Below are 18,588 nucleotides of genomic sequence, written 5' to 3'. Positions count from 1 at the left end.
CACTGTACATTGTCTTTTTATTTTTTTGATAGTGTGTACTTTGATGCACATAAGTCTTTAATTTTGATGAAGTCCAAATGTATCCATTTTTTCTTTTGCTGTGTAGGCTAATAAACAACTGCCTAATCCAATGTCACAAAGATTTATCTCTAGGCTTTCTTATGAAAGTTTTAGTTCTTAGATTTAGGTCCCTGCTGCATTTATAGTTAGTTTTTGTATGTGGTGTGAGGTAGGGGTGTGACTTCATGCTTTCACATATGGATGGATATTCAGTTGTCCCAACAGCATCTATTGAAAAGATTATTCTTCCTCACTGAACTGTTTTGACTCTATCAAAATCAATTAACCATCAATGCAAGGATTTATCCTGAATTCCCAATTCTGTTCCAGTAAACTGTATGTCTATCTTTATGCCAGTGCCACATGTCTTGATTATTGAAGCTTTGTAATTAAGTTTTGAAATGTGGCAGTGTGGATCCTCCAACTTTGCATGTCTTCTTTAAGACTGTTTTGGCTATTCTGGGTTTCTTATATCTCCATTCGATTTTTAGGATCAATTTGTCAATTCCTGCAGAAAAAAAAAAACAGCTAGAATTTTGATGGAGACTGAGTTGAATCAACAGATTAATCTGGGGAGTATTGCTATCATAGTTATATTAAGTTTTCTAATCCATAAACACAGGATGTCTTTCCATTTATTTAGGTCATTTTTAACTTCTTTTAACAATGTTTTGTAGTTTGCAGTATATGGGTCTTACATTTCTTCTGTTAAATTTATTCCTAAGTATTTCATTATTTTTGGTGCTTTATAAAGGAAATTATTTTCTTCATTTCTTTTCTGGTTTGTTCAATGCTACTATATGGAAATAAAACTGATTTTTACATATTAATCTTCTATCTTGTAATTTTGTTGAATTCATTTATTAGCTCTAATAGCTTTTTGTGGATTTCTTAGGATTCTTTATATACAAGATCACATTCATCTGTAAACTAACCCATTTTTGAAAAGTAAAAAATACAGTGTGGGATTTTCTTGAGTAGAAATTGATACAACTGATCTCAAGAAAAATATTTCACTAGGGGTGCCTGGGTGGCTCAGCTGGTTAGGCATCTGACTTTGGCTCAGGTCATGATCTCATGGTTTGTGAGCTCTAGCCCTGCGTCGGGCTCTGTGCTGACAGCTCAGAGCCTGGAGCCTGCTTCAGATTCTGTGTCTCCCTCTCTCTCTGCCCCTCCCCTGCTCACTCTCCGTCTCACTCTCTCAAAAATAAACACTAAAAAAATTTTTTTAAATATGTCACTATATGCTTTTTGAAAGACAAATTCATTTACACTTCGTACCAATATGTGAAAACTTAGAGCAAAAGTATCTTTCCTGGCTTTACCAGTACAATCCTCAAAGTGTTTTTAGTTAGAGTAAAGCAAAAAGCCACTGTTCACTAAAAACTGTTTTCAAGGGCATATCTGAAAAGTCAACCTTATTCAGACAATATTTTTTTTTTAATGCTTAATTTTGAGACAGAGAGACAGAGCATGAGAAGGGGGAGGGGCAGAGAGAGGGGGAGACACAGAATCCAAAGCAGGCTCCAGGCAGGGAGCTGTGAGCACAAAGCTGGATGCAGGCTTGAACCTACAAACCACAAGACCATGACCTGAGCCAAAGTCAGACGCTTAACCGACTGAGTCACCCAGGCGCTCCCAGACAGTATTGTTAAAGTCTACCCTAGACTGGGAACTCTACGAGGAGCCTACTGAATGCTTCTCTCCTTGACTGCTGCCCTTCCATGCGAACTGGCAATCTCAGTGATATGTAAAGTCATTTACTTAATATTACCCCAACATTTTCTAAAAGGGATATAAATAAGTCTTTATAAAGTGCAAACACATAAATAATTTCATGAAACAGAAAATGCAGCTTCTTCATGGAAGAAACTAAGTGTGAATCCTAGCTGTTCCACCCACCAGCAACACAACCCTGGGCAGATTACTTATCCCCACTTCACAGACAAAACCAACAGGACTCAGGATGGCTAACGGTAACCATGACTACACATGCTGTACTTAGACCATATATGTGCCTAACGTGCCCCCCCATAAATGTTGGAAACACCCCCCCCATTCCTTAGTTTCCTTCATCACATGGAAATTAATACAGCTGCTCTCACTGATCATCAATATTAGCTCTGAGCTTTTTTGGCAACAAAAGCAGAAAAGGAAATGTGATAAATGTCAGAACTAATATTAAAAGGAAAAAGCTTACCAGTTCTTCTGATGAGATTTTTTTCCCTAAAAAAAAATACATATTTAAATCTCTCCCTAATGGCACCTTTTATCAGGGAAATTAACAATATAAATGAATAATAATTATTCTTCATTCGAAGGTTTCAGAGCAATGGAAACAGGTGTTTTGTTCTGTTTTGTTTTTTAATCAACTGTATATCACTAAGCCAGACAAGTGATTGTGTAGGAACAGGCCAATGTGGTCCTAGCACAAAGCTTCAAGAACCTAACTGGCTTGCCTACAATGTCAAGAGGGAAGCTAGCAGAGTGAAGGAGGTAACACTGTGCGCCTGGTCACATGTACTCATTCTTTATGTCAGAGCAACACTAGGGTTGCTACAGACACAAAGAGTTTAACGACCAGAGACTCCCCCCACTTTCAGGGTACAAAGTGATCGAGATGCAAACACTTGAATACTGAACAACTAGACTACCGTGTACAGATAAAGGACTAACATGCTTATTGTGTAGCCAGTAAAGAGTGGGTCAAGGAAGCTGTGCACTTAGGATCTATCTCACTCTTCTCATGATTGGAGAAGGCTTGACAAAAGAGATAGAATTTCAATCATTAAGTGAGGACAAACCTCAGCCCGTTGGCAAAGAGAGGAAAGAGGGAACACATTTTAAACTTCACTTTTTTTAAGCTATCCTTTTTTAAAAATTTATTTATTTTGAGTGAATGAGAGAGCAAGAGAGCATGTGAACAGGGGAGGAGCAGAGAGAGAGGCAAAGAGAGAATCCCAAGCAGGTTCCTCGCTCTCAGAACAGAATCCAACGTGGGGCTTGATCTCACAAACCATGAGATCATGACCTGAGCCAAAATCAAGAGCTGGACGCTTAAACCAACTGAGCCAACCAGGTGCTGCTAAAGTTCACTTTCATGAAAGGCTTTGAAGCTTTCTGCTTGGTTTGACCAGAGCTTGGTGGGTCTACACCACAGTAAAAACTCTATAGTGCATGCTGCTACAACAAACAAACACTACCAAGTTTCTGAAACAGTGGTCTCCAAACTTGAAAAATATTTGCAGCAGACTTTTAAGTAAATATTATATGCAACATCAATACAAAAAATAAAAAAGCTAGTAACAGAGCTGTGCAGGCACAAACAGGGATCAGCAAAGACCACCCACCAGAGTGCTGTTTCTCACTCTCCTCTGTGTCCAACAGAGATTTCACTGGAACCCCTAGGAACCTGAAAAAGGAGAGGTTAAGAACCACTAGTCTTGAGCTTCACAGACTCCCAAACATTCTCTTCTAGACTGGTGGTCCTCACACATTTATAAAAGTATACTTTTATAATCCTCTTCGCATTTATTTTTAAAATATATAGATGTACTTTTTAATTTAATGTAATTTTTAAGTAAAAAAATAAAGCATTTTAAAATATTTTATTTAAAAATACAAAAATCTTTTGGGCTCTCAATAATTAGCAATGGGACTGAAAATACAGTATTATGTATTAAATCTTTTGTTTTATAGCTGGGTACAAAACAATTGATTCTAAATTGTTTTAATCCTTTGTTTAATCACTATAATAGGTGAAAGAAATTCTTCACAAAGTTACACTGATTCAAGAGGAACTATATTCTCAGCTGCATTTATTAAATCATCACTAATTTTTAAAAATGACTTCTGCTTGCAGTAAGGTCTCTGTTGAAATTCTGCTCACCATCATCTTCCGTGACATCAATCATTTGTATATGAAGACTAATCAGAAAGTGCTGTGTTTTGGGGCACCTGGGTGACTCAGTCAGTTAAGTTCCTGACGTTGGCTCAGGTCATGATCTCATGTTTCATGAGTTCAACCCCCATACTCGGTTCTATGCTGACAGCTCAGAACCTGGAGCCTGCTTCAGATTCTGTGTCTCCCTCTCTCTCTCCCTGCCCCTCCCCTGCTCATGCTCTCTCTCTCAAAAATAAACATTAAAAACAATTTTTTAAAAAAGTGCTGTGTTTTTGTATTTTTAACAAAAGAGTTTAAAGAAACTGTATTAGGGGAATTTCTCACTCATTGTTAATTACCTTTATTTAATTATTTATTTACTTATTTATTTATTTATTATTTTTATTTATTTTTTTAAATTTTTTAAATTTAAATCCATGTTAGTTAGCAATATAGTGCACCAATGATTTCAGGAGTAGATTCCTTAATGCCCTTTGCCCATTTAGACCATCCCCCGTCCCACAACCCCTCCAGTAACCCTCTGTTCTCCATGTTTTAGAGTCTCTTATGTTTTGCCCCTCTCCCTGTTTTTATATTATTTTTGCTTCCCTTCCCTTATGTTCATCTGTTTTGTATCTTAAAGTCCTCATATGAGTGAAGTCTTATATTTGTCTTTCTCTAATTTCGCTTAGCATAATACCCTCTAGTTCCATCCATGTAGTTGCAAGTGACAAGATTTCATTCTTTTTGATAGCTGAGTAATATTCCATCAGGTATATACACATATACATATATATACACCACATCTTCTTTATCCATTCATCCATCGATGGACATTTGGGCTCTTTACATACTCTGGCTATTGTCATCAACTTTACTTTAAAGGACAAGGTACTATGCTAAAGTGCCATCACAGAAAAGGGCCAAATCTGGGACATTCTTACTCTTTAGTAAAAGAAAGATGTGTGATTCTGCATGAGGTAACCAGTATACTTCTTTATGGTTCAAAAGATCTTCATGATCATTCTTCATGTCACCAAAAAGTATTATAGGGATTCTACTATGTGAGAGACTTGCTTCATCCAAGTAGCCACACTGAGGGTGGCTGCTGTGCAGCCACGTGGTGAGTGTAGGACACGGACTGTAGTGCCCGGCAGTTCCCTGAAAGTGCAACGACCTGCGACCTGTGTGACGCTGGCTTCTTCCCACACGTCAATGGCGAATGATCTGCACCCCGCAGGATTCCTAACAGTGCGCTCGGGGATTTCAGGAAGCAACAATTTATGGCCATCGTGTACTGAGGTACCCAGGGAAGCAGCAACTGACTCACAGGAACACCGCAGAATACTTTACACTTGAGACAGACATGGCAGCACTCAACAGGCGTTAGACACCACGTGAACCACGAGCTCATGTCGTTCCATTTCCACACTGGACAGCACGACATTCCTTTCAAGGACACCATGTCTTTGCAAAGCTGGGTTGCCAGGGACAGACGGTAAGTACCAGGTGAAAAATCAATGTGGAAAGGGAAAAGGGGTGGCATTTTGAGAGGCTGAGCGGTGTCCAGCAGGTACCCACATCCTACAGCAAATATTTGGCAACGTTTAAAAATGAAATAAATGGGTGCTTGTGTGGCTCAGCCAATTAAACGTCCAACTTTGGCTCAGGTCATGATCTGACAGTCCGTGGGTTCGAGCCCCGCAGTGGGCTCTGTGCTGACAGCTCAGAGCCTGGAGCCTGCTTCAGATTCTGTGTCTCCCTCTCTCTATGCCCCTCCCTGACTTGTGCTCTGTCTCACTCTCTCTCAAAAATAAACATTAAAAAAATATTTTTTAATAAAAAAATTAAAATGAAATAAAAATATTCTTTCCATTTACGTATATTATTTTTTCAAACAGCTACTAGGTTGTTAGAATAAAAATACTTATTATGTTGGCTGGACTTACCTACTTAATAAATGGCACCATCAGATATGGCCAGGAGCACTAAGAAAATGTGTCTGTTTCCCAAAGGGCCATGAGAGCCACCTGAGCTACAGTGGCGGTGCATGAAGTAGCAGAAAGCACAGGACCAGGGGGGCCGTGCTCCAGTTCCAACTCTGCCATCAACCCCCAAATGCTCTTCACATTAACCAACCACTGGCAAACCAAATGCACTAGTGGGCAGATGCTCACAGGTGGCCCCAGCTTCAAGGCGACTGCAGTCAGCTTGCCCTAGATAAAGGCTTGGCTGTCTCCTCCAGGCGGGACGCTCCTGCCCTCCCTGAGGGGCCCATAACCTGGACAAATCCACAGCTTTCCCAGTTCATGCCAAGTACTGTGCTAGGCGCCAAAAAGAGAAACCGAGGTCCCATTCTCACTGTTGCTCAAAAGGCAGATACTGAGGTGGCTGACTCATCTGACCAATGAGAAATAAGCAGAGTTAATCTATGCAACAATTCCCACTTCAGAATCTACAAAGATAACAGCAAGTATGATCATTCAGATGGCAGCCATTTCGTGTTCAAATTTTTTTTTTTTTTAATATGAAATATGTATGTCTTACAGGGGCGCCTGGGTGGCTCAGTCGGTTGAGCGTCCGACTTCGGCTCAGGTCATGATCTCACAGCTCGTGAGTTCAAGCCCCGCTTTGGGCTCTGTGATGACAGCTCAGAGCCTGGAGCCTACTTCGGATTCTGCGTCTCCCCCTCTGCCCCTCCCTCACTCGCATTTTGTCTCTGTCTCTCTCAAAAATCAATAAACATTAAAAAAATTTTTTTTAATAAATATGTGTGCCTTATTTATAAAACCATACTACCTCTGAATAGTTGTTTGGTTACTAAATATTTGATTCAGTGCCCTACAGAAACCGTTTGGGAATCCTCTGGGAAACTGAAGAATTGTTTTCATGAGGAAAGTTTGTAAGTTTCAAGTAAGGATTTGCTTAAAACGTAGTACACTTATGCATATATGCAATTTCCTCAACATTTCACCATCTCAACTGCTTAAAGGGCCTTTCTGGCATGGTCTAGGACACCAGGGGTGCCCAAGCTTCTCCACGGAGTCTGTTCTTTGCTTCTTTCTACCAAGTGAAAACTCACTGTTACTTTAGTATGCAAAATCTTAAATCCAACAGATAGAAATCATGGAATCTCTTGCTTTGGTTAAAATATATATATAAAATATATATATTAATATATAAAATATATACATATATATATATATATTTTAACAACCAGGAACAGGAAACTCGCTATCTCCCATTTATTTTCACAAACTGACCTAGTAAGAATCAGTTGATTCATTCATCTACCCCATATTCTTACTTCCTAGGTGATGATTCACCACAGGCTTCAAGTTCAGAGTGACAGTTTGTTTTGGAAGCAATCAGTATACATAAGGCTGTAACAGTTACACAAGATGATTAAGACTACAATCAAAACAAAACAGAACACTACCCTTATTACTGACAGGATACGCAGGTACACAAGAAATCCTGAACACTGGCAAAAACAGGTACACATACTAACAGAAAAGATGGAATAAAGAATATGTAATTTATTCTAAAATGACTATTAACTAGCATTCTCTATTAATACAATGTAGTGGGGAGTGAGAAAGGCCCTCTTATTCAAAAAAAAAAGAATGTATTTTCTCTCAAAGCATTCAACCTTTTTAAAAAAGACATAAATGGGGGGATAGAAGGGATGAACATGTGGGCAGTGGTAGGCTAAGAAAGAATGGGAAGGTGAGTATCAAGGGAATTAGATTCCAGAGACTTCCGAGGAGGAAGGGGAGGAGGAGGAGGAGTCAGTTTAGGCATTTAAATGGCTATTATAATTTGGCTATTGTTGGAAGTGCTGCTATAAACATTGGTGTACAAGTGCCCCTATGCATCAATAGCCAAATTATGGAAAGAGCCTAAATGTCCATCAGCTGATGAATGGATGAAGAAGATGTGGTTTATATACACAATGGAATACTACTTGGCAATGAGAAAGAATGAAATCTGGCCTTTTCTAGCAACGTGGATGGAACTGGATAGTGTTACGCTAAGTGAAATAAGTCATACAGAGAAAGACAGATACCATATGTTTTCACTCATATATGGATCCTGAGAAACTTAACAGAAGACCATGGGGGAGGGGAAGGGGGAGAAAAAGTTACAGAGAGGGAGGGAGGCAAACCATAAGAGACTATCAAAAACTGAGAATAAACTGAGGGTTGATGGGGGCAGAGGGGAAAGTGGATGATGGGCATTGAGGAGGGCACCTGTTGGCATGATCACTGGGTGTTGCACGGAAACCAATTTGACAATAAATTATATAAAAAAATAAATAAAAATAAATGGCTATTATATTAATTAGAAATATGTGAATCTTGATACAGCAAAAGTGCTAAGTCAAGAAACCCACAGTAAAACATGATTGTTTCCTCTGCAACAGATACCATCAACTCAGAGTATACTGGGGCTTCCTGTCCCCTTCCCCTCCTGAGACATTAAGGACACAAATCTGTATCAGCAAGTCTACTGGCAACATGTTTAAACAGCTTGCATCTCAGAAAACATGATCTTGCCGGCTCAAACCGGGGTCAGCCTGCTGTCTTCCGCCTGTATAGGAAGGAGAGGAGGGGGCAAAGTTGTCTATGAAAAGCAGTCCACTCCCACAGATTTCTGGAAAGAGACCCTTTGCAGAACAGACATCTGTCAGATACACTGCAGTTCTCAAAACCAAAGTTTCTGTTTTGTCTTAGAACTCAGGACACGTGAACACAAGGAAAACCTTCTATGACACTAGGGAACACTGGTCCACTAGCTTCGGCCGGCCACGTTGCACTTTTGTTTTAAGTGGTAAAGCATGAGCTGTCAGCCTGATTTAACCCACTGGATGTCCTGGAGGTATGGAAAAGATCTGCTAATTCAATTAATTCATCTGTGAGAATGTGTAAGAGAACATTTAATTGCCCGCACACATTTTCTTCAAAGGATTTTATTTCTGACCATGGCTGTCCTCCCCAGCCTGTAAGCCGGCACCATGGAAGTGTGCCCATCCCATCCCGTGTCCCTCTCCCCATTCCACGTCTGCTCTCCAAAGACACCACTCCTACTCGCTATTCTCAGGTCTGAGGTGCACAGACACTGGCAGACGCAGCCGTTGTTCAGGGTACATACTCCGTAAATGTTTGATCAAAGTACTGAGAGTGGTAGCTGCCAACAGGATTTATTAACTACGTACATGACCAGTGCTACTTTCTTCGCTTAAGTTAACTACTCTGGAATCCATCAGTTTGAAGGACATGTCCAAATAAATTTAGGTTTTTCGCAGTAGCATTACCCCTTTTGACCACTGGGATTTAGGGTCAACCGAAAGCAAAAACCCCAGAGTCTCGCTATGATCTTTCTTGAGGATGAGATTAAAGATTGGGTAAAAGGCTTTCGGAATAGAAAGATAAGAGCTGTAAAAGAGAAAGAGGCTGGGGTGGATGATGAAAACACTCTCCTGTCCTCACATAAACACTTACTTGCCGATATTTTCAGGCAGGGACTGCAGGGAGATGTCGTTTACAGAGAGACATGTCAAATTCTGTAATTCAGGAAAGCTTTCTGGCAATCTGAAACAGCAACAACAAAATGTTAACTGAAAAAGAAAAGTGCATATAGAGTGTACACCAGACACAAATATAATGATTTCTCCCATATTCTCACTGAAATAACTTAAAATTACATTTTAAGTGGCATATTTGCCTGGTCTTCCTATATAGAAGACATCGATAAGGAAAGAAGCCCAGACTCAGTTTACCGAGAAGTACAGAGGCATGAAAAATACTTGATGGGGTGATCCAGGAATAATTAACCCAGGAAAGATACGCAAGCTCTAACACTGATTTAGCCCAGAAGATTATAATAAAACACAGGACAGCAGCTTAATAATGGCTTTTTTTTCTGTAGATTATAATAGCCAGAGCAAAGCTATGGATTACTTAGAACTGATCAATTGACAGCAACTGCTACTTTCTTAATAATTTTCTTTTAACTTGACTTAAGATGCCAATCACTTGAGATAATTATTATGCTTCACTATGTTCTACACAAAAGGACATTCTTTATACTTCCCTTAAATGCTACTGAAGAGTGAGGTTTTCAAAATAAAAGTATTTAAAAACTTACAAAGAAAGTTTACTTTCAGTATTTCTATGGTTACCTCCAATTAGGGAGGAAAAAAAAAATAGGGTTAAAAAGATCTCATTGCTTCTAAAATGCCAAAGGTCCTTATACATAAATCTGCTAATACAGACAATAGAACATAGAATTCATTGTTTCAGGTAGGAATGAGGAGGGGGGCTTCTTGCTTTAGTGATAGTCTCTACATTAGAATCTTTCATTTCATTCCTCTTTCTAGGTTCCTTTTTTAAAAAGAAAACTCTAGGGGCACCTGGGTGGCTGGGTGGCTCAGTCAGCTGAGTGTCCAACCCTTGATTTTGGCTCAGGTCATGATCCAAGCAATGGTGGTAAGACTGAGCCCCAAGCTGAGCATGGAACCTATTTAAGATATTCTCTCTCTCTCTCTCTCTCTCTCTCCCTCTTCCCCCACCCCCTTCTGGCCCTCTCCCCCACCTTTGCTCTCTCTCTTTCTCTAAATAAATTTAAAAAAATAAGTAAATAAAAATTAATAAAATTTAAAAAATAATAAATTCTGTGGTACTATTTCACATATAATATAGGTAATTCCAAACTTCAAAAACAAATCCAGGCCCTGCAAGATGAGAGTTATAGTCCATTATCACTGAAACACTTTCTACAAAGTTGAAACCTCTTCCACAGTGTAAGAGGGGTAAGATTTTTTATTCATATTTAAAAAGATGCAACTTACCTGCTGCCTGAGTTTGCACTGTAAAGTACGTATCATTTTACAATTTTAAAAGTAGCTAAAGTGCTCTTAAATATAAGGAAAAGGTATTTTGAAATAGATGATTTCCTTTTTTATGAGCTGTTCACGTTAAGTGCCAAGCCACTGTGTGGGGAGGAAGCGTGGACTGCAGGCTAGGAGAAAGGAAGTCTAGCCGGAGCTGCCACTCAGAGGCTGCGTCATCTCAAAAGGTCATTCAGTCTCTTTCAGCCTCGGTTTCTTCAGCCATAGCATAAGCGGGTCAACCCAAATCGTTTTTAAGGTCCTTTCAACTCACAGATAAGTTGTCCTAATTCTTAAAGGAGTACACCTGCCAAATCAAAAAGACTTTACTTTAAGAAACCTCCCAAATATGAGGCCAGGAAGAAAACGGAGTAAAGCCTCCTACAGGGTGGGTGTGTTCTGGTCGGAGAGTTTTGAGAGAATGGTAAAGCCATGTGTCAGCAGACATTAGAAAAGGAAAACTAAAGAGGTAGAAAAGGGGATTAAGCAATTGGATGGCAAAAAAAAAAAAAAAAAAAAAAAAAAAAAAAAATCCTCCAAGGCAGCATAATAGTATTTCCCAGCTGCCTAACCCTACAAGCTGCCTTAAGGATAAACAGCTTAGTTCAGTTCAACAGCCATTTAGAAAGTGCTTATTCCATTCCAGAAATTAAGGTAGGGCTGGAGATAAAACAATAATAGAAGAATACAAGTAAACTTTCTCAGTCGAATTGGGGAGTCTTGGTCAAGGTGATAACTCAAATGTAAATTTCAAGGGGGGTGCCTGGGTGGCTCAGTCAGTTAAGAGAATGACTCTTGGTTTCAGCCCAGGTCACGATCTCACGGTTCGTGGGTTAGAGCCCTACATCAGGCTCTGTGCTGACAGCTCAGAGCCTCGAGCCTGCTTCAGATTCTGTGTCTCCCTCTCTCTCTGCCCCTCCCCTACTCGTGCTCTGTCTCCCTCTGTCTCTCAAAAATAAATAAATGTTAAAAAAAATTTTTTTAATAAAATAAAATATATAAATTTAAAGTGTTAGGAAAAAGGTATGCTCAGAGCATAATGGAAGGCCAGAGGAGGGGACTGTGCAGAGTAAGAAAAGACTTCCCAAAGAAGTATAATGCCCACCCCCCCCACCCCACACCGTGTACACCTTACAGGAGTACAAAAAGAGGAGAGTGAAATAAATAACCTATGAGCACTCTGTAACAGCAGAGCATGACGTCTGACACGGGCAACCGAAAGCAATGAACATGGAAAGATAGGCCAAGGTCAGATACAGGGCAGGGAAGGCTGCATAGCACCTGGAGGAGACACCACTTTATCGTATAGAAACAGGGAGCTCCAGAAAGGTTTGAAGAAGAGGGACAATTGTGTGGACAATGGTTAAGAAAGAAGAAAAGACTTGAGGACAGAGATGAGTTAGAGCTTACTACGTTTACTATTTTTCATAAAAATAGATGTTATTAGTAATATAGTCACTGAAATTCAAAAGACAAAAATAAAAAAGAAATTTTTTTTAATGTTTATTTTTGAGAGAGCAACAGAGCATAAACAGGGGAGGAGAAGAGAGAGGGGTAGACACAGAATCCGAAGCAGGCTCCAGGCTCTAGGCTGTCACACAGAGCCCGATGCGGGGCTCAAACTCACAAACCATGAGATCATGACCTGCGCTAAAGTCGGATGCTTAACCGACTGAGTCACCCAGGCATCCCAAAAGTATTTTGTAAAACACATTGACTCCAGGGTGCCTAGAGTCGGTTAAGCATCCAATTTTGGCTCAGGTCATGATCTCATGGTTTGTGGGTTCGAGACCCGTGTCGGGCTCTGTGCTGACAGCTCAGAGCCTGGAGCCTGCTTGGAATTCTGTGCCTCCCTCTCTCTCTGCCCCTCCCCCACTTGCTGGCTTGAAGCACTCGCACGCATGCGCTCTCTCAAAAATAAACACTAAAAAAATTTTAAAAATAAAACATTTACTTCTTAAAAATAGCAGAAATGGCAAAAGCAACACTAAATGGGCATTCTCCAGCACTCCATACCCAAGAAGACCCAAGTAATTTTCATATGGGCAATATGTATCCCAAATTTTAATCTCATCTCAATTTTCCTATATGCTTAAAAAAACAAAACAAAAACAAAACAAAAAAAAAAACAAAAACAGAAGGGAAGAGGGAAAAGTACCTCTTTCCTGAGGTTGCTAACAGAGTTTAGAAATCTTAGATATGAACCTACCTGGCCTAGAGACACATCTGGAACTTTTCCTGAGGATCATCTCTGAATTGCCAGGTAGGCAACAATTCAGCTAACCTGGCAACACAGGAACCTGGAAGCCAGTTATCAGTGGCCTCATGACTGAGCCAGGAGCCACGAGGAGGGTGGCTCAGCTGTGCCCAGGCAATGTGCTGCGTCATACCAGAACGGGCAAGGCTGGCATCGGTAGTAAAACAGTGATAAGGTGGCTTTATTTAGAGGAATAAACCCAAAGAAATCCTCACAGCTATCGCTAAAGTAAGGAAATAATGGTGTTGGCAGAGTTGTTTGTTTGTTTGTTTTAAAGGGAGAATTAGAGGAAAGCTAAGATAGTAATATGTTTCGTTACTGGGGTGGAAAAAATATCCCTTATTAGGACTTCTCCGTGGATAACTATAGGGGAAGCTCTCTGGGAATTCAGAACTCAGTCTCATCCTACAAGACAACATAAGCAATAGAGGATTTATGAACTACTCCAATGCTTCATACTGCTTGAGAAATGCACTTCTCACTCCTGTTTTGTCCACTCCACTGTGCCTCCCCTGACCCCCTACCAATATCCTTTCAATGTTCCATCAATAGCACAGTGTGCCCTTCATTGCACAGTGCTATTTATAAATAAATCTCTATGAAGGTCAATCATCCTTGATAAAGACAGCCATCCATCTAGGTACCTACACAATGGGTAACCAGGTTGTATTCATGGCTTGGTTCCCAAAAAGGATATCCTTAGTACTATATACAGAAAAGCAGGCAGAAAGGTTACCTCGTCAGTGGATTTCCGCTGAAGTCAGCTATCTGTAGTGCTTTACAGAATGAGATGCTTTCTGGAATTTCAGGAATATCTGTAGGAGCAAAGAAAACATCTATCATTTACCACCATTGTTAACAGTTTTCACCATCCTCAAGATGGACCACAGTGACAAGAGAATATCTAGTAAGTACTATCTCTATTCAAATGTGGCATGGATTTCTAAAGTATTTTTCTACAATTATTTAAACTTGTTTTCCTTTAAAAAAAAAAAAAACTTGCTTTCCTAATGGAAGATACATATTCTGAGTAGAAGCACATTAAAGAAAAAAATATTAAAAACAACACACATGGATGGACCTTGAAGGCATTATGCTAAGTTAAATAAGTCAGAAAAAAAACAACAACAACAATGTATGAACTCACTTATATGTGGAATCTTAAAAACGAAACTAAAAACAACACACAAAAAAACAGGTCAGGCTTGTGGTTACAAGAGGCAATGGGTGAGGGAAGGAGAAAAATTGGATGAAGGTGGTCAAAGGTACAGACTTCCACTTATAAGAAAGATTAGTAGTAGGGATGTAAGTACAACATGGTGACTACAGCTAACGCTACTCTGTAATGTATTTAAAAATTGGTAAAGGAGTAAATCCTATGAGTTTTCATCACAAGTAGAAGATTTTTTTTCCTTTCTTTTCTTTTTACTGTAACTATATGAGATGATGGATATTAGCTGAATCTAATGTGGTAATTATTTCACGATATAGGTAAATCAAACCATCATGCTGCACACCTTCAACTTATACAGTGATGATTGTCAATTATTTCTCAATGAAACTGGAAAAAACAAACAAACAAATAAACACCACCACCACCAAGTCCCATCACCCTATCAAAAGTCATTGATGGTATTCTGTCGTAATTCCCATTCAGCTTTTTTTTTCTTACATGTTCACATAGTTGTGTCAGTACAATGCATTCTAGAGTATGCATTTTTAAATTATGGACTTTCTCCTTCTGATTATAAGTGTAACCACCTGGAAAATTCAGAAAAGTCCAAAGAAAATAAAAACCACCAACATTTCCATCACCGAGAGATAATGTTTTACTCTGATGTCTTTTTTTTCATTGTCCTCATATACATGCACACATACAGTGTGTATAAACATGTTATATTTCAAAAAACTATAAGTTCATGCTGATTTGTTTTTTTTCCACTGCACATTTTACAAAATCTTTCCTGTCTTTATTTGTCCAAACAGTTTGCCATTTTTCATGGCAGAAAACCCACTGCATACATTTTCAGACTTCATTTAATCAATCTCTTATTGTTGGACATTTAGGTTGTTTCCAAGTTCCTGATGTTATATTTATATTTATATCCATTTCTGATTACTTCCTTAGGCTAAGCTCCCAAAATTGTGATTACTGCATGGAAGGCATTAACAACCATACAGTCCTTGATAAGTACTATTAAATTGCCTCAGAGGAGGCCAAGTTATATCTATTTATACTTCCATCACCCTGCACAAGGTGTCCGATTCAACATCTCTCCTCCTCCTTTCTCTCTTACACTTTCAAAACTGCCTGTATTATTAGTAAAAATAGTCTGGCAACATTTTGTTTTATATTCCTTTTATTACTAATGAGGCTGAATATTTTTCCTTATGTTTACTGGCTACTAAATATTATGAATTTAAAATGACCAAAAATTGTTAAAATTCCTTTCTCTTGGCATGAAATGTGGGGTTATAGCTTTTAGGGCTTTAAAGGTTTATTTCATAGCATTTGATTTCGAGAATACATTTATTTTGGACATACTAATATGAAGAAGGACTAAACAGAAAAGGTTCTCCTGGTCCCATGAGGTTTCTTCTACTAGTTCTACAAATGCAAGCTGAGCCAAAACATACCTACTGTTTCTAAACTAGGGGTGGCGGAGGGAAGGGAGAAATTGGGGGAAAAAAGGATGCCCTGCTCCAGCAACCACAAAGTAATCAGAAACTCCATAAAAGCTTTTCGTTCAAATTTAAAAGCCAAAATCATTTAAGTTTGTGGTAACATTCTCGTCACACTATTCTCTGCCTTGTACGGTCATATGAGGTAGTAAAGAGCAAACACTCTGATCCCAGTTTCATAAATATAATAGCTATACATACATACACACATACACACAGAGTCTGGAATGGATTTTTAGAATTTTTTTTTAAAGTAGGCTTCACACCCAGTGTGGAACCCAATGTGAGGCTTGAATTTATGCTGGGAGATCAAGACTGGCGCTGAGATCAAGAGTCTGATGCTTAACTGACTGAGCCACCCAGGTGCCCCTGGAACGGATTTTTAAAATACACGAATATTTGTGGGCCCTGAGGTACAAATACATTGGAAGGTCCTTCTACATACATTACCTTATTTCATCTCAAAATAAACTATTTTCATTTCCATTGTACAAAATGGACACTAAGGCTCAGAGAGATGAAATGACTTCCTCATCATACAGGACTATCTCACTGTTTGACCCTCCCATGCTGGGATCACAGAACTGTTGTGCTTAAGAATGAATGAACATCCATTACAAAGTAAGCACTGCTTTCCAGGCAAGTGAGGAAATGACACACCATGGCTTTCCTTGGTCTGAAAGATGCCAGTTGTCCTGTGCAGTCCATGACAGTCCCTTTTATGCCACTACTTCAGGTCTTGGTGAGCAGTTTTTATAAGACTGAGGAAAGAGGTGCACGTGCCATACTAGTTACCTCACAAGGGCCGAAGAAGATCAAGCCAGACACATAAATACAAATTTTACAGCAGCTTGCTGCTCTAAGACAAAAAAAAAAAAAAAAAGCATAGAAACAGAGCAAGAGAAAAATGTATGTCCATTAGGTACAAGTCTTTAACACTCTTCAGACCTGAAGCTTGGGAAGATGGCCTATCAAGGAAACACATGAAAAGCGGCTGTGAGAAACTCTGATCAGGACTGGGCTAGAATCTGGAGATCTGAGAGTAGCAAAAACAATTTCCAGAGAATACAGCTGGACTCAGTCCACACAAAGCCGACAGAGAGAGGTCTGGCTCATAGGAAGGCATTCGCTCCTTAGGATACTGCTTGCATACACAGGAGAAGTAGCAAATCGGCAAACAGAACACAGGTCTCCTGACTCCCAAGACCATTTCTTTCCATCATGTGCACATTCAGAACTTGGAAGAAAAAGAAATGTATTTGCTTGGGAAAAGACGAAAGAAAGAAAGAAAGAAAGAAAGAAAGAAAGAAAGAAAGAAAGAAAGAAAGAAGGAAGGAAAGATAGAAAGAAAGAAAGAAAGAAAAAAGGTATAGGCAAGGAAGGCAATGGTGTGGTGTGAAGAGTCCTGAGTACCAGTTTGCTACAGGTTACTAAAAATATAAGAATAAAAAACCAAAGAAGGAAAACATCTACTTATGCTTACATACCCAGCTAAAATGTCATATCCTCAGGGCCATGTTCCATGAGTCCCAAGATGAGGCTGGATTCCCCCACTCTCAGTTTCCTCAGACTTCACCTTTGTGAGATCTGTTACAGTTTTAACTAACTGGTGACAGTCAATCTCCCTTTTTAAACTCTAAGTTCACTGGAAACAAAGATATTGTTGGTCTCGTCTGTCGCTGTTCCCCTAAAGCTGACACAGAAATGAGCTTAAGCTTTGACACAGGTGCCAAATGAATGAATGAGAAGCTAATGAATAAGTCTCTGCAAGAACAGCTGCTCTCTCACTTGAGTCATGAAATATCCCCATAAGGTCAGGATTATCTTCATTTTACCACTAAGAAAATTGCTTATTCCCAGATCTCTGACAAGAGGGAGTATAAAGCTTACAGGTTATTCCCAGCTGAAATCCCCTTTGACTGATTCTTAAATGTTTTCCTCAGGACAAATATGAGGTGTGAGAATAAACATAGGAAAAAAGTATATAAATAGCACCTTCTCAATGAAACCCAGGCTGACCACCAACCTCATTAAAAACCTAATTTGAATTTTTTCCCCCATACCAATTCCTACACTCAATTTCCATATCTTTCTCATATTCTCTAATTATTTTCCTTAGCTATCTTTTTCTTCCCACTCCTATTATTATCAACTTAGATCAGGCCCAAATCATCTAGATGACTATAATATCCTCTTAAATGGTCTCTCCCTGTATCCACTTTGTCCTCCATCAAATCTAAAAAGACATAAGAACAATCTGCACCAGTTTTCCACATTTACTAGGCTTGTGCCCTCAGACAAACTACTTAACTTACCTGTGCCTTAATTTCCTTATCTGTAAAATGGATCACCAACAGACATTTTTTAATTAATGCTAGCACATCATACCTTCAGTGCCTCATTAAGTTTAATAAAGAAAAGAGAAAATTAGACAAAGGACACTCACGCTTTGAACAAAATAAGTAAGAGCAGAGGAGAAACCAAGTACAAATGGGACACTGAATGCAGTGAGGAGAGGGTAAGCCCTGGGAAAAGACAGCTATGCCTGAACTTCAGGATATCAATATGGGAGTATCTGGAGAGAAGACTGCTATCTTTTGATAGCAGATTACCAAATGCTAGGTTGAGCTATTTACAATTACTTTGGTAGACAAGGGGTTCCCTCTTCTATAAAAAGGGGATAATCACCTCCAGCTTAGGGCTATCTAAGGATAAAGCAGAGTAGCATGAATAAAAGCACATGGCACTCTGACCTCTTTCATTAATATTTAGGAGAGATCAGGAGAGAGGACCACTGGTTTCCATTCAAGGCCA

At 39.3% G+C, this 18,588-nt stretch overlaps 1 protein-coding gene across 3 annotated transcripts in view; it reads right to left on the bottom strand.

Annotated features, from left to right (window-relative positions):
- LRRC1 (leucine rich repeat containing 1) overlaps window positions 1-18,588 on the bottom strand; it is a 133,924-nt gene that overhangs the window by 37,537 nt on the left and 77,799 nt on the right. For all 3 annotated transcript variants that reach the window (XM_060615767.2, XM_060615768.2, XM_060615769.3), the window contains 2 exons: window positions 13,829-13,907; window positions 9,448-9,537 (listed from right to left, as the gene is read on the bottom strand). In XM_060615767.2, the coding sequence (XP_060471750.1) occupies window positions 9,448-9,537; window positions 13,829-13,907 (169 nt within the window). The remainder of the gene's footprint in view (window positions 1-9,447; window positions 9,538-13,828; window positions 13,908-18,588) is intronic.

The sequence above is a fragment of the Panthera onca genome, chromosome B2 (assembly GCF_046562875.1).
Source record: "Panthera onca isolate mPanOnc1 chromosome B2, mPanOnc1 haplotype 2, whole genome shotgun sequence".
Lineage (NCBI taxonomy): Eukaryota > Metazoa > Chordata > Mammalia > Carnivora > Felidae > Panthera > Panthera onca.
The sequence above is the reverse complement of the archived record's forward strand: the minus strand, read 5'-3'. Positions and strand labels throughout refer to the sequence as shown.